This window comes from Macaca fascicularis, chromosome X, assembly GCF_037993035.2.
Source record: "Macaca fascicularis isolate 582-1 chromosome X, T2T-MFA8v1.1".
NCBI classification, from domain to species: domain Eukaryota; kingdom Metazoa; phylum Chordata; class Mammalia; order Primates; family Cercopithecidae; genus Macaca; species Macaca fascicularis.
The window spans coordinates 49,080,481-49,103,796 of record NC_088395.1 but is presented as its reverse complement, the minus strand read 5'-3'; the positions used below and the strand labels follow the sequence as shown (position 1 = coordinate 49,103,796).

At 48.6% G+C, this 23,316-nt stretch overlaps 1 protein-coding gene across 22 annotated transcripts in view; it reads left to right on the top strand.

Moving 5' to 3' along the window:
- Positions 1 to 23,316, top strand: part of OTUD5 (OTU deubiquitinase 5) — a 36,734-nt gene extending 13,418 nt beyond the window's left edge. For 2 of the 22 annotated variants that reach the window (XM_074030046.1, XM_015443432.4), the window contains exons 2-10: positions 891 to 984; positions 10,352 to 10,416; positions 10,506 to 10,662; positions 10,761 to 10,909; positions 19,799 to 20,002; positions 21,482 to 21,683; positions 21,774 to 21,887; positions 22,224 to 22,382; positions 22,606 to 23,316. In XM_074030046.1, coding sequence (XP_073886147.1) covers positions 948 to 984; positions 10,352 to 10,416; positions 10,506 to 10,662; positions 10,761 to 10,909; positions 19,799 to 20,002; positions 21,482 to 21,683; positions 21,774 to 21,887; positions 22,224 to 22,345 — 1,050 coding nt within the window. In that variant the 5' untranslated portion in view covers positions 891 to 947 and the 3' untranslated portion in view covers positions 22,346 to 22,382; positions 22,606 to 23,316. Of the gene's footprint in view, positions 1 to 890; positions 985 to 10,351; positions 10,417 to 10,505; positions 10,678 to 10,760; positions 10,910 to 19,798; positions 20,003 to 21,481; positions 21,684 to 21,773; positions 21,888 to 22,220 lie in introns of all 22 variants that reach the window. The other 20 variants (XM_074030045.1, XM_074030037.1, XM_074030043.1 and 17 more) reach the window with 13 other exon arrangements.

Here is a 23,316-nt window from a genome sequence, read left to right as displayed (position 1 = left end):
TTCCCAATTTTGTGTATGTGTGTTTGTATACATACATATGTATATGTGTGTAGATATCTATCTGTTAAATGTGTTCAGTCACAGATGAGAATATTGTTTGCACACTTTTGCCTTCTAGAGTATATCTTTTTTTTTTTTTTTTTTTTTTTTGAGATGGAGTTTCACTCTTGTTGCCCAGGCTGGAGTGCAATGGCGTGATCCCGGCTCACTGCAACCTCTTGCCTCCTGGGTTCAAGTGATTCTTCCGCCTCAGCCTCCCAAGTAGCTGGGATTACAGGCATGCACCACCACGCCCGGCCAATTTTGTATTTTTATTAGAGACGGGGTTTCTCTTTGTTGGTCAGGCTGGTCTCAAACTCCTGACCTCAGGTGATCAACCCACCTTGGCCTCCCAGAGTGCTGGGATTATAGGTGTGAGCCACCGCGCCCAGCCTACAGCATATCTTGGAATCCTCTAGCCCTTTGTCAGGTTCAGGATCTAGGCTCTTGCCAGTTACTCCCTCTTCACCACCTTTCCTAGATGAAATTCCTTAAGGTAGAGCCACATTCTCCACCCAGGCACTTGCTGGGTCTGAGTCTCTGGCTGCCTGGGGCAATGTGGCTCCCTGGCCAAGGCCCTGCAAGGTCAGCAAAAGTCATAAGGCAGATGGGGCCACTGTTCTCAGGGCACCTGGGACCCTTTTGGAAGCAGGTCTTAGTTTCACTCAGCAACTGATTCCCTAAAAGAGTCTCCTACTTCACATGCATGGAGTGGTCACACAGGGCTGAGAACTTTACCTTGGCCAGCGTCCTCTCTGTCAATGACCTAGGCCTCTCGGGAGCTTGAGGTCGGGGCCCTGGGGATGGAGTATAGGTTTTCCCTGTTGCTGACCCCCACCTCTTCCCTCCAGCAGGAGCATTGGTTTGAAAAGGCCCTACGAGACAAGAAGGGCTTCATCATCAAGCAGATGAAGGAGGATGGCGCCTGTCTCTTCCGGGCTGTAGGTGAGTCTCTGCCTTAGTCCTTAAGGGCCTAGGGCTGCCCCTAAGCTGTGTCCCAGTTACCAGGAATAGCCCCTGAGACAGGGTTGAGGCAGAGCTAGCTAATCTTTTAGGGACTCCAGGCTCCAGCCTCAAGTTGGTATCTGACCTCTAGCCGTGGGTCTTGAGACGTTGTAGTGGTGCAAGATTAATATGAATAATAACAGCAAGAAGAGTGACAAAGAAAATAATATCCTTTGGGACACATTGGTCTGTCAGGTGCTACAGGAAACCTCTTTGATTCCCCCCTGAGCTAGGTGAGTGTAGGGACTATTGTTGCTTCCATTTGTCAGATGAGAAAAGTGGCTCCGAGATGGTGGGTGACTTGTCTGGAGTAAAATAATAAGTGGTAGACTTGGGATTCAGTGTCTGCATTAGATTAGTCTGAGGCCCATGCTCTTAACCATAGCACACTGCTGCCACCCTGGCTGTATGACCCCTAGGTTTATACCCAGATCCCATCTCTGGTGTGTTGCGGGTCTCTGTTCCTCAATCTGTGTATATGGGGGCTACCAAACTAGATCTTTACAAATTTCTTATGTCATAGAATTTTTTTTTCAACTTACATAAAAGTAGAATGATGAACCCTTATGTACCCATCATCCAGCTTCAAAATAGTCAACACGTGGCCAGCCTTGTTTCATCACTATCCCGCCCACTCTTTCTCACTCACCTGAAAGAAGAGTATTTTTAAAGCAAAACCCCGACATTGGATCATTTTATTCGTAAATATTTCTGTATGTTTCTCTGACAGATACAGACTTACTCTTTTCTTTTTAACTTAATCAAAATGCCATTACTGCACCTAACAGAATTAATAATGCCTTAATACCATCAGTTATCCAGTCTGAGCTGGATCTTTGAGGCCATTTTGGCTCTGAATCTGTGACCCCACAAGTAGTTGTGAGGTCCTGTGCTAGGGTGAAGGGGAAGCTGGTAATGTGACCCTGATCCTCCCTTTGGTGCTCTGATACCTACCAAGGAAAAGTGCCCTCTGATAGGAGCTTTGAGCTGGGAGTCAGAAGACCTACCTTCTAGTTCTGGCCCTGACTCATAACTGCTGTGACACTTGGCCTTGGTCTTACCGTCTGTGAAATGGTGTTGATTCTCAATGCCTCTTTGAGTTCCTTCTTGGTCTGCTATTCTCTCTGTCTGTGGGTAACCCCCATATCTACTGGTGGGCTGGAGTGTTTCAGGCTCCATCCCTGGCTGCACCCCTGATTCTTGGTATGACCTTAGGCAAGCAGCTCTTCTTTCCTGAGGCCGTTTCCTCATCTATAAAATGGGGCTAAAAGACCCTAATGTTGTAACGATTTAATGAAGTTGCTTTGGTAAATCCCTTTAGTGCCTGACACATATAGTAGACCCTCATGGAACAGTAGCATTTGTAAAACCCAGATGCCGTTTTCAGTGGTGCCTCAGAGTCACATGTGTTTGTTGAAAGGGTGGAGTGAGTGGTCTCCTCTCTATTCTGCCAAGCAGACGAGGCTCAGGCAGTGGGCTCTGTTGGACTGGGAAAAAACTTACCCCTCCTGCCCCTCTGTCTCAAGTTTATGTTTTTCCTGGGATGTTTCCCAGAGGAAGAGCTGGGTTTCGGGGCATCTTGGACAAAAGAAAGGCAAAGAAAGAATAGGTGGGGGCCTGTTAGGTGCGAGGCCCTGTGTCCAGACCTCAGGCTGGATGTGGAGTAAGCAGGGTTGCTGGTGGAGTTAGGATCAGAGAGTACAGCAGGCATCTGAGTCTTGGGCAGTCATTGAGGGTAAGCCTCGGGGCTGGCTAGTAAGGACCTGGCTTGTGTAGTAACTCATATCAAGAGCTCTGTGTGTGTGTGTGTGTGTGTGTGTGTGTGTGTGTGTGTATGTGTATGTATCTAGCTGTTCTCCCCAAATACCCCCGACTCTTGGGGCTACTTGGCTTGTTGTAGTAACTCGTATCAAGAGCAGTATTTGTGTGTGTGTGTGTGTATCTGTGTATCTAGCTCTTCTCCCCAAATACTCCCGACCCTTCCTCCCACTGGGGCCTTCAGTATAAGGGGCCTCTACTTACAGGAAGAGCTGACCACAGCAGGTTGAAGGCCTTTCCTTATCGGGACTATGGCTACACATTTCCCCTGACTGGGCTGCCTTTGGCTTTTCTCTGTAAAACCTCAGAGGTCCTGTGGCCTCTCCCCCGAAGTACATGGCCCCTGGTCTCTAGACCTTATCTGGAGGTTTCCTTGGTGCAGAGTGCATAAATACATGTGCCTGGGAAGGGGACTTTGTCCCTGGGTTTTTTGCTGCCCGGCACCCCGCCCCCCCCCCGCCCCCCAGTTTCCAGCCTCGCCTGGATGGGGACAGATGGCAGTCAGCTTAGGCTGTAGTGTGAAGCCCTACAGGCTGACTTCCTGTCATGTGTTGAATAGTGGAAGGAACGTGGAGCAGAGAGTTGGAGTTGGAGTGGGGGGTTGCAAACATAGAGGGCACTGTTTCCTTGACCCCTGCTTTGTGCTAGACATTCAGCTGGGTGCTTCAGGCTCACTTGCAAAACTTGGATCATTATCCCATGAGACAGGTGAAAAGATTGAAGCATAGAAAGGGGAATGACATGCTCAGGGCCATTAGCCAGAACTGGCCTGGGAACCTAGAGGTGTCCAAAGGACCCACATTCTTTTTTTTTTTTTTTTTTTTTTTTTGAGATGGAGTCTCCCTCTGTCGCCCAGGCTGGAGTGCAGTGGCGTGATCTCGGCTCACTGCAACCTCTGCCTCCCGGGTTCAAGCGATTCTTCTGCCTCAGCCTCCTGAGTAGCTGGGATTACAGGCGTGCACCACCACACCTGGTTAATTTTTGTGTTTTTTAGTAGAGATGGCGTTTCACCATGTTGGTCAGGCTGGTCTCGAGCTCCTGACCTTGTGATCCACCCGCCTTGGGATTATAGGCGTGAGCCACCGCACCTGGCCAGGACACATTCTTTTTTTTTTTTTTGAGACGGAGTCTCGCTCTGTCGCCCAGGCTGGAGTGCAGTGGCGCGATCTCGGCTCACTGCAAGCTCCGCCTTCCGCCATTCTCCTGCCTCAGCCTCCCGAGTAGCTGGGACTACAGGCGCCCACAACCGCGCCCGGCTAATTTTTTGTATTTTTAGTAGAGACGGGGTTTCACCGTGGTCTCGATCTCCTGACCTTGTGATCCGCCCGCCTCGGCCTCCCAAAGTGCTGGGATTACAGGCGTGAGCCACCGCGCCCGGCGACACATTCTTTTTATGATCCTAGGATCCTTAGCTTCTTAGCTTGGTTGTCAACTGGCTGTGTTCCTTGACATCTCTGGACCTTACCTCCTCCAAGTAGGAGCACATGGCCCTCTGTTGTTGGGCCTCTTGAGGCAAGTGGGTTTCTGCCTTCTGTTCCCCTGGATTATCTTCCTATAGGGTCCTACCATTTGCTTTAGAGACTTCTGAGAATTGCCTACTCCCCAGGTAGCTGCCTGCCTGCCATTGGTTCCCCTGAGTGAACCAATATCCGTTGCTTGCACTCAGTTCTCTCCCACCTCCTCTTATTGGGGATTCATGAGCATCAGTGAAGGCTTGGGTGGAGGGGAGGTGGGAACCTGAGCCTCAGAGGTATCCTGTGGCCCACCCTGTCCCTGTTACGCTCAGATAACCTCCTCCTGGAAATGTGACTCTGCATCTCTCCCTTGCTCCCTCTCTCCATGTGGCTTTGACTCAGCAGAAACCTCTAACCCTGACCAGGGTCCTGGTGCTAGTTTCTGTGGGCAGAGTGGAGGCCACATGGTTGTTTCTACATGGGCCATGGGGGAGTGGCAAGAGCTGTGCATGTTACCATGATGAGGCCCAGAAACATTGGCTAGGCCCACTCTTCTGTGCCTTTTGGTCTTGGAACATGGACCATCAGCACTAGGAGGGGTGGATCTGAGGTCAATTTTGATTGTTTTATAAATGGGGAAACTGAGGCCTCAAGAGAAAGCCAAGACCCTACCCTGTCTAGGTCATACAACCAGTGTCAGAACATTGGTATTTGAGGTTGAACCAGGCCTCAGAAAGAAGAAGATTCCCATGGGCCATTTCCTGTACACCAGCTTCCTTGTATCTCCCTTGTATCCTTCAGGTTTCTCATCCTTGCAGTGGGAATCCTTGAGCAGAGGAGCACACATCTCAGGAACCAGACTCTCCAGGGGGATGAGTTCTTCTCTCTCTCCCATTGAGGGTATGCTAGTTGGGGTAGTTGGGACCACAGACCAGGTCACACCACGGCTGCTTGACAGACAAGTGAGACCTTTGTCCTGGCTTATCTCCTCAGGAGATTTGTTCTCAGTGGGGCCAGGGTTCCACTGGACCAGGATGGTAGTGGGGAGCAGACCAGGTCCCTGTCTCCCTCTGCAGCTGTGTGTACACACATTTGTGTGGTTTGTTTTTAGGTTCCCTGTAGACACCTAGCTTCCTTTTTTGCCCTTAGCGGAACTTGCTGTGGCTCTTCTGGCAGGCAGGCAGCTACCTGGGGAGTAGGCGGTTCTCAGATGTCTCTAAAGCAAATGGTAGGACCCTATAGGAAGATAATCCAGGCTCTCATGTCTTGCTTCTTAACATAAATCTGGGTACATTATTGGTTACATTACATTAGTTACATGAGGACTTCTCCCAGGCAGCAGAGGAGAGAGGTTGAGGCTAGTCTGTTAGAGCTCTTGGTTATTTTCCCTGCCCTCCACCTACCCTGCCAGAGGCTAGGAAGGAGGTTGGTGGGGTAGGGGTTTCCTCAGTTTGTAGAGCCTCTTATCTTCAGTCTTTCCTGAAGTGGCAGGGGCATCTACTCATTGAATGTGATAGTTCTCTGTTGTGGGATTTATTGGGTGAGCATTTGACCTCAGGGAGCATCTTTGGCAGGCTCTGCTGTATGTGTATACACATGTGCATTTCTACACTGGTGTCTCTGTGTGTCCAGAAAAAGGAAAGAAGTAGGGTGTGTATGGGGACGGTAATGTTCATGTTGGCCTCTGTGGCCCTAGGGAGAGATACAGCCCCTGATATCTATAATCTCTGCCCACTCCCATGCCTTTCCTGAGTTCTAGCTGATTCCTGCTTGTGCTGGTGTGGAAACTGAGGCACACAAGATCAGATCCTGCCCCAGGGAGTAAGGCAACTAAGATGGTGGCTAGATTGGGGTGAGGGTGGTAATATCAGCTGGGGCCAGCAGTTACCCTTTGAGAGCCTGGCCTCCCCTTCACCCCGCTAAACGTGTGATCCCAGGCCAGCTTTGCCACATTTCTGTGTCTCCTGGGTAAAGTAAGAGTGTTTTTGTAAGGGTAGAATGAGTTGGAGTGTGAAAAGTCTTTGGTATGGGACCAATTGTAGTATTTTACTGAGGATTTCTGAGCCCAGTTGGAGATGGGAACAGAGGCAGAATGGTGGGGGACCCCCTTCCAGCTGGCCTTTGGGAAGGGAGAACAGGTGCAGATTGCCCACAAGTGCAGCGTCAGCAGGAGAAGTTTCAGTTTCTATCAAAACAAGTTCTCTGAATTCCCCTACCTCTGCAGGTCATCCCCCCAACCTCAGACCCCTCCACAGGGAAGTCATGCCTTGCCCCCAGCCCTGTGTGCCAGCCTTCTGGGAAGAGGAGGGCTTTCTGGAGGACAGAGGTGGAGCTAGGAAAGTCAGAAAAACGAATTTTTTTTTTTTTTGAGACAGTTTCGCTCTTGTTGCCTAGGCTGTAGTGCAGTGGTGTGATCTTGGCTTATTGCAACCTCCACCTCCCGGGTTCAAGCGATTCTTCAGCCTCAGCCTCCCAAATAGCTGGGATTACAGGCGTCTGCCACCACGCCTGGCTAATTTTTTGTATTTTTAGTAGAGATGGGATTTCACCATGTTGTCTAGGCTGGTCTCAAACTCCTGACCTCAGGTGATCCACCTGCCTTGGCCTCCCAAATTGCTGGGATTACAGGTGTGAGCCTCCACACCTGGCCAAAAATGAATTCTTGTTGACTACTTCCTATGTGTTTAGCTCTGTGCTTAGATGCTTTTCCTGCCTTATATTATTGGAGAAATCCTATTCTCCCTTGTTGGGGTCCTACTATTGCTGTTTTCCTTGATTTGGAGATGTATATTTTCTTCCACATTAATGATTCCACACTTAGGATATACCTTATAATCAGTGTGATATATTTCTCCACCAAAAGCTGTGATTAGGTACATGTTATACTGTATCACCTATCAGTGGTGTCGTAGGATTGAGGAGAGAAGGTGGTATTTTACATTTTACAGATAAGGAAAGAAGTGTCATAACTTGTCCATAGTTTAGGACCCTGTTTTATGAAGCCTGTATTGTTAACTTGATATTAATTTAACTGCTGAAGTTTTGTTAGAACTAAGGGCCTAGAGGTAGACTTGTGGACCTTTGGTTTCACTAAAGGTAGAGAGCCAGGAGAGGACATGCATCCTAGGTCTGCATTTGGGGCTTTCCTCTGACTGAGCAATTGCAACAGAAATGAGGAAGGGCTTCATAAGTGGTTATGGCAACATTCTGGCTGACTTGTGGGTAACTAGCAATATGAAGGAATCATTGTCGTCATGACAAATGATGTTCTTGTTTCTTGACCACCTCCTGTGCCTTAGGTGCTTGGCAAACCTCCTGTGTAGTTTTGACAACACCCAGCAAATGGAAGAGGAGTTACTGTCTCTACCTTATGCACGAGGACATTTCAGCTTAGAGAGGTTAAAGGCTTTATCCATTGCCACACAGCTAGGAGGCAGCAGAGCCTTTCTGCCAGGCCAAAGGGGTCAGTAGCAGAGAAATGGGACCCTCAGGGGGTTTTCCCCCAGATCCCTTCCCTGTTCCATGGTCTCCTCTCTTTCCCCCATTTTCCTGCATCTGGCATCTAGCTCTTGAAGATAGAACTCCCAGGCCTGGAAATGACAATTGACCTTTCCATAGGAGATGGGCTTTCTCCATCACCTCAGCCTATCTCTCTGAGCCTGGCCAACCAACCCCTATTTAACCCCTTCACGCTCATCTTTGTTCCTGTTTACTGCAGCTGCCAACAGCACCGCCTCCCAGTACCCCAAGCTCAGCCTACAGAAATAGCTCCTCAAGCAGCTCACTGTGCGGGCTTTGTGGTCCTGGCTTCTAAGAAAGGCAGCAGCAGGGGGCCCCCAGCCTGTGCGCAGGACATGTGACTTGCTGGAAATGCCGCTGGGGAGGGCGGGGGAGAGTGTGGCCGCAGAACCCACATCCTTGTTTACATTGGTGAAGGGGCTACCCCCTTCCCGCCTTCACAACCTCCACACCCCCTTACCCTTCAGGTCTCTTCACCTCCAAGAGGACAGGAGGCAAACATGGGCCCTATTTTCTATCTCAGAGTAGCCTTTCTCACAGAGCCCTCCAGAGTAGGAAGGGGAAGGCAGGGAAGGCGTTCTTCTGACAGTTCTTCAGAGAGGTAGACTGACAGGGAAGAACTCGGGAGTGTTCCTGTGTGACCTGACCCTAGCCCAGTGCCCTAGGGAGATCCCATCAGAGCAGTGGTCCTCTGGGGAAACAAAGGGAAATTCCCTAAACCAGTGGAAATCAGACTTGCATGATCTTCAGGCCCACTTTAATTTCACAGGGAGAAGAGCTCTCTGGCTTACCCAGCCTATCCATTTGCTCAATAAACTTTTCCTGATTTCCTTTACTGTATCGGGCCCTGAGCTGGGGGTGGACTTTGGTGTGAACTGCCCTTTGCCTTCAGTGGGAGCCCAGTGCAGTCGGGCAGAAGTCTATGCACACCTTTGATAAATCTGGTGATAGAGGTGTCCTGGGTAGTGGGGAACTGTATTAAAGAACATGTTGGGCCAGGCGCGGTGGCTCACACCTGTAATCCAGGCATTTTGGGAGTCTGAGGCGAGAGGATCGCTTGAGCCCAGGAGGTCAAGGCTGCAGTGAACAATGATCGCGCCACTGCACTCCAGCCTGGGCGATAGAGCGAGACCTTGTCTCAAATAAATAAATAAATAAAGAACACATTGGTGTTTGAGAAGTAGGCAGCTGACGAGGATGGAAGGAGCGTCCTGAAGAGAAGGAACGGCATGTGTGAAGATCCTCAAGCGAAGCAGAGGGAGTGTGTTTCCTTCTCGCCTTAGTTTGACCAAATCTCACGACGCCTGGACTATTCGGGCCACAGGCTGCCCATCCTGAGTTAAGCTAAAGTTAGTTGCATGTGTGTCTTATCTCTTTTACTAGACTGTGTGCTCCCCGAAGGTAGGGGCAGGATTTTACTCACCTCTGTCACCTTCACAGTACCCCACATTCAGGCCTCCCTATGGAGGAAGGAATTCCGATTTACTGTGTGGCTACTCTGTCCCAAGCCCAGTGGTAGTTATTTTATACCCATTATCTCATTTAATCCCCACCATTAAGGCCTGCCATGTGGTTATCCCTCTTTTTTTTTTTTTTTTTGGAGACAGAGTCTCACTCTGTTGCCCAGGCTGGAGTGCAGTGGCATAGTCTCAGCTCACTGCAACCTCTGCCTCCGGGGTCAAGCGATTCTCCCAAGTAGCTGGGATTACAGGCGCCTGCCACCATGCCCGGCTAATTTTTGTATTTTTGGTAGAGACGGGATTTCACTATGTTGGCCAGGCTGGTCTCGAACTCCTGACCTCAAGTGATCTGCCTGCCTCGGCCTCCCAAAGTGCTCGGATTACAGGCGTGAGCCACCATGCCTGGCCTGTTATCCCTCTTGTTCCTATTTTACAGATGAGATATATGAGGCTCAGAACACTTGGGTCACTTGCCTCTGGTCACTCAGCTCTCTAGTATCTGGCAGAACTGGGCTTGGAGGCCCCCCCTTTTTTTTTTCTGTTTTTCTTTTTTTGTCTTTGTTCCTTTTTTTTTTCAACCTACAAAGGCTGTGTTGGCTCATGGGAGTCAGGAAAACTGAATTCAGAGTTGTCTCTGTCACAGACTGACTCTTTGTGATCTTGGACAAACCACAAACTCCTCCTGAACCTCAGTTTCCTCATGTGGAAAGTGAAGAGGTGGTATGGGAATCAATAGCTTTTGAGGCCAACCTATGGAACTTAGAATGTTGTTGATTTCTTCGAGTGGCCACGTGTACCCTAGATAAAGTCATCTGCCCAAGAGGCTTGTGGCTGTGTTCCTCTCACCTGCACTCTCTTGTTCTTCAAGTCTGGCCCTGCCTGCCTTATTTTTCCATGACCCCGTTCTAGCCTACAAGGGCAAGAACTCTCCAGGCCTTGGGGTAGAAAAGGGAATTTCCCTGGTCCCCCAGCTCCTCCTCCCCAAAGGATGTTCTGTGATTCAGAGCTCTTCTCTGGCATCTCTGACCTAGCCGCTGCTTTCTTCTGCCCCCACAGCTGACCAGGTGTATGGAGACCAGGACATGCATGAGGTTGTGCGAAAGCATTGCATGGACTATCTGGTGAGAAAATGGGGGAGGCCTTTGGGGGAGGGGCAGGGTGGGAGGATTTCTTCTCCACACAGACCTTAACCTTCCAATCTATTCTGTAGATGAAGAATGCCGACTACTTCTCCAACTATGTCACAGAGGACTTTACCACCTACATTAACCGGAAGCGAAAAAACAATTGCCATGGCAACCACATTGAGATGCAGGCCATGGCAGAGATGTACAACCGTCCTGTGGAGGTGTACCAGTACAGCACAGGTACTTCTGCAGTGGGTAGGTGAGGGACTGATGGCACCTCGTTCGAGCCTGCCCTACCTGGCCTGCTGTGGATGCTCCCTCCTTCTCTTTCTCTGCAGAACCCATCAACACATTCCATGGGATACATCAAAACGAGGACGAACCCATTCGTGTCAGCTACCATCGGAATATCCACTATAATTCAGTGGTGAATCCTAACAAGGCCACCATTGGTGTGGGGCTGGGCCTGCCATCATTCAAACCAGGGGTGAGTAGGTCCCTATGCCCAGAATGGCTGCTGGATATAGAGGTCAGAAACCTCTGTTGGAGTCTGTTTTGCCCCTAACTCACAAAACTATCCTGTCTCCTCTCTGGGTCTCCCCTGAGGTCTCACCCTTATAAAAAAAAAATATAGGGAGTTACTCAAGGTGATCTCTCAGGGCTTGTTCTTTGGTCTTGATTTGCCCATCTGAGTTGGCTCACCTATCTTTTGTGCCCATTGGGGTCTGGCATTTTAGGATATGGAATCCTATTTGGGAGCAGTGAGCCAGGGTCTGCTCTAGGCATCTTGGCATGTATCTTTCTCCCAGGATCATAGTGGTTACAGACAGCCATGGTCACAGAGACATGGGGTACAGGCCTGGCCCCACCACTCACTGGCTGTGTAATCTAGGCAGATTCTATAAGTATTCCAGGCTGGCAGCTTGGCTGATACAGAAAGCACCTCCCACTGGGCCTGGGGCCTAGTAGGTGTTCAGAAGGTGGCAGTGCATTTTCCCAGCACACACTGATAGATTCTCATTTCTTTCTCTCTCTCCCCTCTCCCGTCTCTGTCATAGTCATCTGCTGAGGATTTTGGTATCTTCTATTCAGGTTTCACTTCTACAAACACAAAGTACTCCTGCTTCATTTTCGGAAACACATACCCTAACACCAACACACCCTCCAACATAGTTCTTTTTGTTTTGTTTTTAAATAAACTTAATTTTAGAGCAGCTTTAGATTTACAGAATTACTGCAAAGTGGCTGGGCCCGGTGGCTCACGCCTGTAATCCCAGCAGTTTGGGAGGCTGAGGCCGGTAGGTCACCTGAGGTCAGGGGTTCAAGACCAGCCTGGCTCACATGGTGAAACGCTGTCTCTACTAAAAATATAAAAATTAGCTGGGCATGGCAGCGGGTGCCTGTAATCCCAGCTACTCAGGAGGCTGAGGCAGGAGAATCGCTTGAACCTGGGAGGCGGAGGTTGCAGTGATCTGAGATTGTGCCACTGTACTCCAGCTTGGGCGACAGAATGAGACTCTCTCAAAAAAAAAAAAGTTGCAAAGATACTACAGAGTTCCCATGTGCCTCACTATGATTAATGTATTAACATAGTACATTTGTCATAGTTAATGAGCTAATATCGATATATTATTAACTGAAGACCATACTTGACTCAGATTACCTCAGTTTTTCCCTAATGACCTTTATCTGTTCCAGGATCCCATCCAGGATGCCATATTATATTTAGTTGTTGTGTCCCCTTTATCTCCTCTTGGCTGTGACAGTTTCTCAGAATTTTTTTGTTTTTGTTTTCGATCTGTTTACTGACTCTCGTTTTGCCTTTTCTAGAATGTCATATAATTGGAAATGTACAGTATGTAGCTTTTTCAGACTGGCTTTTTTCACTTAACACTATGCATTTAAGATTCATCTGTGACTTGTCCTGGTTTAATGGCTCATTTTTTTTTTTTGGTGGGCGGGTGGGGAGACAAGGTCTCACTCTGTCACCCAGGCTGGAGTGCAGTGGGGCAATCTAGGCTCACTGTAGCTAGCCTCCACTTCCCAGGCTCAAGCAAGCCTCTCACCTTAGCCTCCCGAGTAGCTGGGAGACTACAGGCACTCGCCACCATGCTTGGCCAGTGTTTTTAAAAAATTTTTTGTAAAAAAAAATGAAAAAAAAGTTTTTTGTAGAGACAAGATCTCAGTATATTGCCGAGGCTGGTCTTGAACTCTTGGGCTTAAGTGATCCTCCCGCCTCGGCCTCCCAAAGTGCTGGAATTACAGGCATGAGCCACTGCACCCAGCTTCCTCTTTTTCTTCAAAAATGTCAGTGTTTTGGCCAGGCGCAGTGGCTCACTCCTGTAATCCCAACACTTTGGGAGGCTGAGGTGGGAGGATCACCTGAGGTCAGGAGTTTGAGACCAGCCTGGCAAACATGGTGAAACCCTGTTTCTACTAAAAATACAAAAAAGAATTAGCAGGGCATGGTGGCACACGCCTATAATCTGAGCTACTTGGGAGGCTGAGGCAGGAGAATTACTTGAACCTAGGAGGCAGAGGTTGCAGTGAGCTGAGATTTCACGAACCCTGCACTCCAGCCTGGGCGACAGCGAGACTCTGTCTGAAAGAAAAAATAAAATGAATGTTTTAAGTTTTTGTATTTAATAGACTTAATTGTTTAGAGCAGTTTTAGAATTACAGAACAATTGAGGAGATAATACAGAATTCCCACATATCCTCCTCTTCCCAAACACAGTTCTACTATTATTATTATTATTATCTTTTTTTTGAGACGAAATTTCGCTCTTGTCACCCAGGCTGGAGTGCAATGGCACAATCTTGGCTCATTGTAACCTCTGCCTCCCAGATTCAAGCGATTCTCTTGCCTCAGCCTCCCAAGTAGCTGGGATTACAGGCATCTGCCACCACACCCAGCTAATTTTTGTATTTTTAGTAGAGACAGGGTTTCACCATGTTGAAGGCTGGTCTCGAACTCTTGACCTCAGGTGATCCACCCATCTCAGCCTCCCAAAATGCTGGGATTACAGGCGTGAGCCACCGCGTCCAGTTCTGGTATTATTAACAGCTCAGATGATTATGGTACATTTGTTACAATGTGCGAACCAATGTTAATACTTTTTTTTTTTATTTTTTATTTTATTTTTATTTTTATTTTTTTTTTTTTGAGACGGAGTCTCGCTCTGTCACCCAGGCTGGAGTGCAGTGGCCGGATCTCAGCTCACTGCAAGCTCCGCCTCCCGGGTTCATGCCATTCTCCTGCCTCAGCCTCCCGAGTAGCTGGGACTACAGGCGCCCGCCACCTCGCCCGGCTAGTTTTTTGTATTTTTTAGTAGAGACGGGGTTTCACCGTGTTAGCCAGGATGGTCTCGATCTCCTGACCTCGTGATCCGCCCGTCTCGGTCTCCCAAAGTGCTGGGATTACAGGCGTGAGCCACTGCGCCCGGCCAATACTTTTTTTTTTTAAAGACAGAGTTTTGCTCTGTTGCCCAGGCTGGAGTGCAGTGACATGATCTCGGCTCACTGCAACCTCCGCCTTCTGGGTTCAAGCAGTTCTTCTGCCTTAGCCTCCTGAGTAGCTGGGATTACAGGTGCCCACCACCACACCTGGCTAATTTTTCTGTTTTTAGTAGAGACAGGGTTTCACCACATTGGCCAGGCTGGTCTGGAACTCCTGACCTCAGGTGATCCAACCATCTCAGCCTTCCGAAGTGCTGGGATTACAGGCGTGAGCCACTGTGCCCAGCCTAATACGTTACTATTAAACGAAGTCTGCATGCCTCCTTAGGCCCTTTTATCTTTGACAGTTTCAGTTTTGTTTTGATGACCTTGATGGTTTTTTAAGGAGTACTGATCAAATATTTTGTAGGAAACATCTCTTTTGAACTTTTTCTCATGTTTAAACTAGGGTTGTGGGACTTAGGGAAGAAGATCACAGAGGTAAAGTGCCATTCTCATTACATCATTTCAAGGGTGTATACAATGAGTGTCATTTATGCCCGTTGGTGTTACCCTTGATCAGCTGGCAGAAGTAGTGTTTGTTAGATTTCTCCACTTAAGGTTACTCTTTCCCACCTTTTCCATACTGTACTGTGTGGAAGGAAGTCACTCTGTGCAGCCCACACCTAAGAAATGGTTATGCCCCATCCCCTTAAGGGTAGAGTATCTGCATAGATTATTTGGAATTCTTCAAGGAGGATCTGTCTCTCATCCTTAACTCATCCTTAATTTATTAATTTTTCCTGTTATTTATTCATCTCAATACGGTCTTTTTTTTTTTTTTTTTGTGAGACGGAGTTTCTCTCTTGTTGCCCAGGCTGGAGTGCAAGGGCACAATCTCTGCTCACTGCATCCTCTGCCTCCCAAGCAGCTGGGATTATAGGCATGCGCCGCCATGCCCAGCTAATTTTTTGTTTTTTTAAGACAGAGTCTTGCTCTGTCACCAGGCTGAAGTGCAGTGGCACTATCTCGGCTCACTGCAACCTCCACTCCCTGGTTCAAGCGATTCTCCTGTCTCAGCCTCCTGAGTAGCTGGGATTACAGGCATGCGCCACCACACCCAGTTAATTTTTGTATTGTTTAATAGAGATGGGGTTTCACCATGTTGGTTAGGCTGAAGTATTGAACTCCTGACCTCAGGTGTTCCACCCTCCTCGGTCTCCCAAAGTGCAGGGATTATAGGTGTGAGCCACTGCGCCCGGCTGAAACAGCCATTTCTCTAAAGAGCCCTGGAACGTATTGGAGAATGTTAACAGAAGCCAAGACCTAGGTGTTGAATGTGCTCTTCGATATCAGGTTGTCCATGCTTCTAGGCCCTCTCAGACGATAGAACAAGGAGCTACATGTGTGTATAGTGGCCTGTGTACACATATCTATAAATATTTCTACGTGTAACCATGTTTATTTATATTAAACATGAATCCTTACTGATGTCTCCAACTCAGATCCATTATCACATGCTTCATTCTAGCCTTCTCCCCTTGTTCATCTGCAAATTCCCACTCCAACAGTAGATATGCTATCAGATGTATATGCAGTGGCTCCTACCACCCGTTTATGTAACTGCTCACTTCCATATACACATGTAGCAGAATCAGACTTGTTCACCTGTACCCCCGTGGGAAACAACTGTATCACTACAGCACAATGCTACATATAGTTCTTTTTTGCTTTTGGTGTTACAGACTCCATTCATTTTGAAAGTGACCTATTTGTACCCCCACCCCCTTCAAATGAGGTTGTTTCTTTTTTTTTTTTGAGATGGAGTCTCGCTCTGTCACCCAGGCTGGAGTGCAGTGGCGTGATCTCCGCTCACAGCAAGCTCTGCCTCCCGGGTTCACACCATTCTCCTGCCTCAGCCTCCCGAGTAGCTGGGACTGCAGGCGCCCACCACCACACCTGGCTAATTTTTTGTATTTTTAGTAGAGACGGGGTTTCACTGTGTTAGGCAGGATGGTCTCAGTCTACTGACCTTGTGATCCACCCGCCTCAGCCTCCCAAAGTGCTGGGATTTCAGGCGTGGGCCACCGTGCCCGGCCAAGCTTGTTTCATATGTTTGTAATACATTTATATTATTTTGTCACATTTTTGCATTCTATGCTGGGATCTCAGATTTCCTAATTATTTATTTATTTATTTTTGAGACAGAGTCTCACTCTGTCGCCCAGGCTGGAGTGCAGTGGTACAATGATCTCAGCTCACTGCAACCTCTACCTCCTGGGTTAAAGCAATTCTCATGCCTCAGCCTCCCGAGTAGCTGGAATTACAGGCATGCACTACCACGCCTGGCTAATGTTTGTATTTTTAGTAGAGACGGAGTTTCACCATGTTGCTCAGGCTGGTCTCGAACTCCTGACCTCAGGTGATATGCCCGCCTCGGCCTCCCAAAGTGCTGGGATTACAGGCGTGAGCCACTGCACCGGCCATAGATCTTCTAATTTTTATTTTATTTTATTTATTTATTTATTTATTTATTTATTTATTTATTTATTTATTTTATTTTATGTTTGAGACAGAGTCTTGCTTTGTCACCCAGGCTGGAGTACAGTGGTGCGATCTTGGCTCACTGCAACCTCAGCCTCCCTGGTTCAAGCAGTTCTCCTGCCTCGGCCTCCCGAGTAGCTGGGATTACAGCCACATGCCACCATGCCCGGCTAATTTTTGTATTTTTAGTAGAGACAGGGTTTCACCATATTGGCCAGGCTGGTCTCAAACTCCTGACCTCAGGTGATCCACCCGCCTTGGCCTCCCAAAGTGCTGGGATTACAGGCATGAGCCACCGTGCCCAACCTTCCTAATTTTCTTTTAAATAGCATATATTAAGGTCCACTCTTTGTGTTATACATTCTATGGGTTTTGACAAATATATAATGTCATGTATCTACCATTACAGTATTATTCAGAATAGTTTGACCACCCTTAAAATTCCTCATATTCCATATGTATGCTTACCCCTCCCTTCCTCCCTCTTCCTGCAAACACTAATCTATTATCTTTGTGGGTTTGCCTTTTTCAGAACGTCATATAATTGTAATAATACAGTATGTAGCCTTATGTAGCCTTTTCAAACTGCTTTTTTTTTTTTTTTTTAAGACTGTACCACTGTTGCCCAGGCTGGAGTGCAGTGGCGCAATATCACTGCAGCCTTGACCTTCTGGGTTTAAGCAATCCTCCCACCTCAGCCTCCCGAGTAGCTGGTACCACAGGTACACACCACCACGCCTGGCTAACTTTTAAAAATATTTTTATTTTGTAGAGACAGGGTCTCACTGCATTGCTCAGGCCGATCTCAAATTCCTGAGGACAAGTGGTCCTCCAGCCATGGCCTCTCAAAGTGCTGGTATTACAGGGCTGAGCATCCTGCAGCCAAATTGCTTTTTTGGCCCTGAAATTAAAATGGTCAATGTGACAGACTGCTTCTTATCACTTAGCATTATGCATTAAGGTTTCTCCATGTTCTTTCATGGCTTGTTAGCTGGTTTCTTTCTTATCACTTAATGTTCCTTTTATGGAGGTACCAGTTTAATTATTCACCTATTAAAAGACATTCTTGGTTGCTTCCAGTTTTTGATGATTATGAATAAAGCTTCTGTAACGTGCATGCAGGTTTTTTTATGGACATAAGTTTTTAGATCAGTTGTATACATACCTGGGAGCAAGATTGCTGGATTGCATTGTAAGATTATGTTTTGATTTTTGAGGAACTGAGAAACTGTCTTCCAAAGTGGCTGTATTATTTGCATGCCCAGCATAACGATTTGGAAGTTCCTGTTGCTCAGCATTACCAGCAATTGATACTATCATTGTGTTGGATTTTAGCCATTCTCTTAGGTGTATAGTGGTATCTCATTATTTTAACTTGCAATTGCCTGTTGGCAAATGCTGTTGAGCATCTTTTCATATGCTTATTTTCCATCTGTATATCTTCTTTGGTGAATTGTGTTTGTGACTTCCTGGCATACAATTCCTAAAATCCTTAGAATCTCCAAAGTGATGCCTTTTTGTATGCTAAAGAGGTGACTGATGGCTGGCAGCCTCTAGGTAGCTTCAGGATGGGGGCTGGTGACCTGAAAGACCAAGGCAGGATTAGAGGTTTGAGACTTTAAGCCCATCCCCCAGCCTTTGGAGAGGGGAGAGAGGCTGAAGATTAGGTTGATCACCAATGTCCAATGGCTTAATCAATAATGCCTACATAATGAAGCTTCCAAAGAATCCCGAAAGGATTGGGTTCTGGGAGCTTCTGGGTAGCTGAATACATGGAAGTTTCTAGAGGGTCGCACCCCAGGGAGGGCATGGAGGCTCTACATCCCTTCCCCCATGTGTTACTCTGTGCATCTCATCTGTATCCTTTGTAATTTTCTCTATAATAAACTGGCAGACGTGTTTCCTGGGTTTTGTGAGCTGCTCTAAGCAAGTTAATTGAACCCCCCAAAAAGTATTGTAGGAATCCCAATTTATAGCCGGTCAGTCAGAAATACTGGAGGCCCAGACATTCGATTGGTGTTCGAAGGGGAGTGGGGGTAGTCTTGTGAGACTGAGCCCTCAACCTGTGGGATCCCAGACTTGTCTCTAGGTATTGAATTGCATTGGAGGAGGGACACCAGGTGTCCGCTGCTAGCTGCTTGCTGTGTGGGAAAACACCCTCCCCCCAGCCCGCACATTTGGTCACAGAAGTCTCCTGTGTTGATTGTTGTTGAGTGAGCGAGTAGAAAAAACACTTGGAGTGTGTTTAACACTGCCAGAGTGGTTAGATTTTTTAACTTTTTTTTAAATTAGCTTATTCTAACATAGTTTTACGTTTTTTTTTTTTTTAACTATTCAGAGTAAAAAATTACATTTTATCTGAATGTAAGGTCTGCAGGAAAAAGAAAAGAATACATTTTACATGATTACTTAACATATATGCATTTGTGTGTGATGTATATATGTGCATTAAAATAATGTTAACTAAAGCTTCATGAAACAATATTTGCACTTATTCCCTGGGATATACTCTGATATTTTCTATTTTTAAAAAATACTGTTGGATCTCATAGCTGGAAAAACAGTACTCTGATGTAGTGTCCTGTAACTCATAGCACCCCACACCATCCATGTTGATAACTGCCCCCTTATTCCCTCACACACCCACTGCTTCCCCTAATCCCTCACATGCTTAAATACTCCCACCCTGTGCTCATATAGCTAATTTTTCTATGTGTCTCATCTGCTCATGTGTGAGAAAGGCCTCAACATTATGAAACAGTCATCACTGGATGGGGCTTCTTTAAATTAAGGCCCAGAGCCAGGCGCGGTGACTCACGCATATAATCCCAGCACTTTGGGAGGCCGAGGCGGGTGGATCACCTGAGGTCAGGAGTTCAAGACCAGCCTGGCCAACATGGTGAAACCCCGTCTGTACTAAAAATACAAAAAAATTAGCCATGGGTGGTGGTGCTCACCTGTAATCCTAGCTACTTGGGAGGCTGAGGCTGGAGAATCACTTGAACCTGGGAGGCGGAGGTTGCAGTGAGCCGAGATCACGCCACTGCACTCCAGTCTGGGTGACAGAGCGAGACTTCGTCTCAAAAAAAAAATCAAAAGCCCAGGTTGGAAGACACCTGACTGCCCCAGTCTCAGTGCCTCAGTTGAGGTGGTTTGGGGGTTGGAGTCAGGTCTTCCAAGCATAGGAGTTTGGAATGACAGGTTCCATATCCCAAGCCTGCTTTCCCCTGGTCCCCAATCATGACATAGTCTGCGGAGGGTTGCTCTGTGGGAGTACCTGCTTTCCTGTCTCCTTTTTTTCTGGTGCCCCGGGGCCTACCTCGCTGAGCCTGTTCTGGCTCTTGGGCAGGTTCAGTGTGTTATTGCACATCCCTATTCCTCTCCCTCCTTGCAGTTTGCAGAGCAGTCTCTGATGAAGAATGCCATAAAAACATCGGAGGAGTCATGGATCGAACAGCAGATGCTAGAAGACAAGAAACGGGCCACGGACTGGGAGGCCACAAATGAGGCCATTGAGGAGCAGGTGGCTCGGGAATCCTACCTGCAGTGGTTGCGGGATCAGGAGAAACAGGCCCGCCAGGTCCGCGGCCCCAGCCAGGTGGGTTATGGACTCTGTCACAGGCTTGGCCAAGAATCCATTACTTCTCATGATTTGCCCTCAAGTGAGCAGAAAAAAATTAAGCAGTTTTGACATCTGGGAGGGAAGGGAGCATCCAGCACCATCTAACTCATCTTGGTCTTAGTTTTGGCATTATACCTTGGAACTTTAAATACTTGTGCAGAACAGGCACTTAAGGAGTGAGAGGAGGGCAGCCATGCTGCTGGTGACACTAGGGAATAATGGATAGCTTCAGAGACACAAGCTTTCGTTGACTGCCCTTGTGTGCCAGGTCTCTACTGAGAATGTAACATCAGATCTGGACTGCTCTGCCCTCAGCGATCTCATTTGTTGGGGGTGACAACTCATTGGTGGGGTCCTTGACCCTGGCTGGGAGATCAGTGGAGGTGGGGGCTCTGGTTAGTCTTCACAGAGGAAGGCTGAACTGTTAGGGAATCGGGGAGGGGCAGGGCAGACAAGTATCTGAGGAATTGTAAAATCACAAGGAGTTTGGAGTGATTGTAGATGTTGGCTGGCAGGAGCTGAGTTTTATTCCACAAATACTGCCAGTCTGTGCCAGGCCCTGTTTTCAGTATATGGTGATACATAGGTGAGCCCAGCAGACCAAGATCCCCGTCCTTGTGATGCTCACAGTTTTGTAGAGTGAAACAAAATAAACAATAAACATAATGAATAAACTAGTTGGGAAATGCTGTGGATGGAAAGTGTAGAGCCAGGATAAAGGGGCCTAGCAGGGATGTGAGTTCACAGTATGAAATAGCACAGTCAGGGTAGGCCTCAGAGCAGGTGAGATTTGAGCCTTGAAGAAGGTGAGAGTTAGATGAGTGCACATGGAGGGGAGGGCAGCAGGCCCACACACCTGGTGTGACTCAGGAACAGCCCAGATGGAGGCCAGTGCATCCGAACAGAATGTAGAAGTAGATGAAGTCAGAGAGGTTGTGGGTCCGATTGGGTAGGGGCTTGTGGGCTGTGGCGAGGACTTTGACTTTTACTCTGAGCGAGGCAGAAACCATGGGAGGATTGTGAGCAGAGGACAGACAGGATGTGGTTGGGGATTTAACAAGATTGCCTTGCCTGCTAGTCATCCAGTGGAGTCTCGTGAGTGAGGGCAGAAGCAGGGGCCAGTGAGGAGGAGGCTTCTGCAGCAGGCCAGGCGACTGGTGGCCGCTGCTGGCAGTAGAGGTGGTGAGAAGGGGTTGGATTTGGGATCTGTTTTCAAGATAGAGGTAACAGGGTTTCCTGTCACATTGACTGTAGGGGTGTGAGAGAAAGGGTAAGGAGCTCCACCTCTGTCCTGTGAGGAGCCTTGTGGTCCACCGTGTGAGTTGGGATGATGTTGACCTATGTAGAAGCTGTATCATAGCCAAGGTCCTGGGAAGGGAGCCAGCATTCAGGGATGGGTCACAGGAAGGTCATGGTTGCTGGTGGTCCTTAACGCATTTTCCTTCCCCACTGCAGCCCCGGAAAGCCAGCGCCACATGCAGTTCGGCCACAGCAGCAGCCTCCAGTGGCCTGGAGGAGTGGACTAGCCGGTCCCCACGGCAGCGGAGTTCAGCCTCATCACCTGAGCATCCTGAGCTGCATGCTGAATTGGGCATCAAGCCCCCTTCCCCAGGCACTGTTTTAGCTCTTGCCAAACCTCCTTCGCCCTGTGCGCCAGGTCAGTGACTTGCCCACAGGGAATGTGCTGGGAGTTAGGAGGCACTGCCTGGGTCCTGGGTCCCTACCTTTGACTGTCCGTCTGCTTCAGGTACAAGCAGTCAGTTCTCGGCAGGGGCCGACCGGGCAACTTCCCCCCTTGTGTCCCTCTACCCTGCTTTGGAGTGCCGGGCCCTCATTCAGCAGATGTCCCCCTCTGCCTTTGGTAAGCCTCCTTTGTCTGGGGGGATGGAGGCTGCTAGGAGCTGGGAGAGACTGGAAGAAGTGGCAAGTCCTGAGAGGGGGTTTCTGGAGCCTCTGGCCATCTCTCCAAGAAAACAAGGGAGAGGCACTGGAGGGGATTTTTCTGACCCAAAGAATTTGCCCCAGAAGGGTCTGGGGTCTAAGTGGGGTTTCACAGGCCTAGCAGATCCTTCTGTTTGAGAAGGGAGTGAGAAGGGCCCTATGGGATTTCTCCAGAGCCCCAGACGTCGGCACAGGGTGAGGAGAAGGCAGGCTGAGAGCGCTCCATCATCCTTTTCCTCTTCCTCTCGCCCAGCAGGTCTGAATGACTGGGATGATGATGAGATCCTAGCGTCGGTGCTGGCAGTGTCCCAACAGGAATACCTAGACAGTATGAAGAAAAATAAAGTGCACAGAGACCCGCCCCCAGACAAGAGTTGATGGAGACCCAGGGATTGGACACCATCTCCCAACCCCAGTACTCCTGCTCTCCGGTGCCACCTCACCTTCTTTGGCTTCTTCCCTCTTGCCTCCTTCTGTTCTTTCTGCTCTCCCCCCTTTTCCCTCCTTCTCACTTCTCTCTGGCTAGCCCACCCCTGCGCTCCCTCTCATTGCCGCTGCCACTATCACCTGTCTCTCTGCCAGCTGACGTGCCCTGTTGCCCCCCCAACCCCACACAGAACCATCCCTGCATTCCACAGGGGACTCGGGCAAGGGTGCCGAAGATAGACGAGAGGCACACAGAGACAGACCAACTGGCAGCCAGGCAGCCCCAGAGGAGAGAGACATTCAGACAGAGGAAAGTCTCCCTGCCCCTCATTCCTTCCAAGATGAGAAAAACTTGCCCTCCCCCCCCACCCACACTCATGCCAGGGAGGTGGGAGGAAGAAGTGGGAAATTTCCCTTCCCAGTACCCCAAGAACGTCTGAGCCTTCAATGTTGAATTTTTTCTTTATTAAAATGTACTTTTATCTTATAAAATCAACTAATCAAAAATGATATAGACGACAGCAGTGGCTCTGTGAAGGTGGCATCTCTCTGGGCAGGCAGGCCATGGGGCGTGGAGGAGGGCACAAAGATGTGGGTTGCTGTCTTCTGGCCTCCAGCTGCATGGAGGCCGGTCCAGGGTCTAGGGTGTGCACTGGGCAAGGGCAGGGCAGGGCGGCAGGTGTCAGGCCGGCTTGGACAATGAAACCCTGACCTTGCTGCATTCCTTTTGCTTCCACCACCACTAGCCTCTTTGGAATCTTGGGGTGGGGGGCATCTTTGGGGATTATGGCTGCCACCCGGGATTTGAGTTATAAGGAGTGTGGGAGCAGCTTTGGCAGATGGGGCACCCGTGCCCTGCAGGTGTTGACAAGATCCACCATCTGTAATGTCCTTGGCACAATAAAACCAAATGTCAGTTTCCC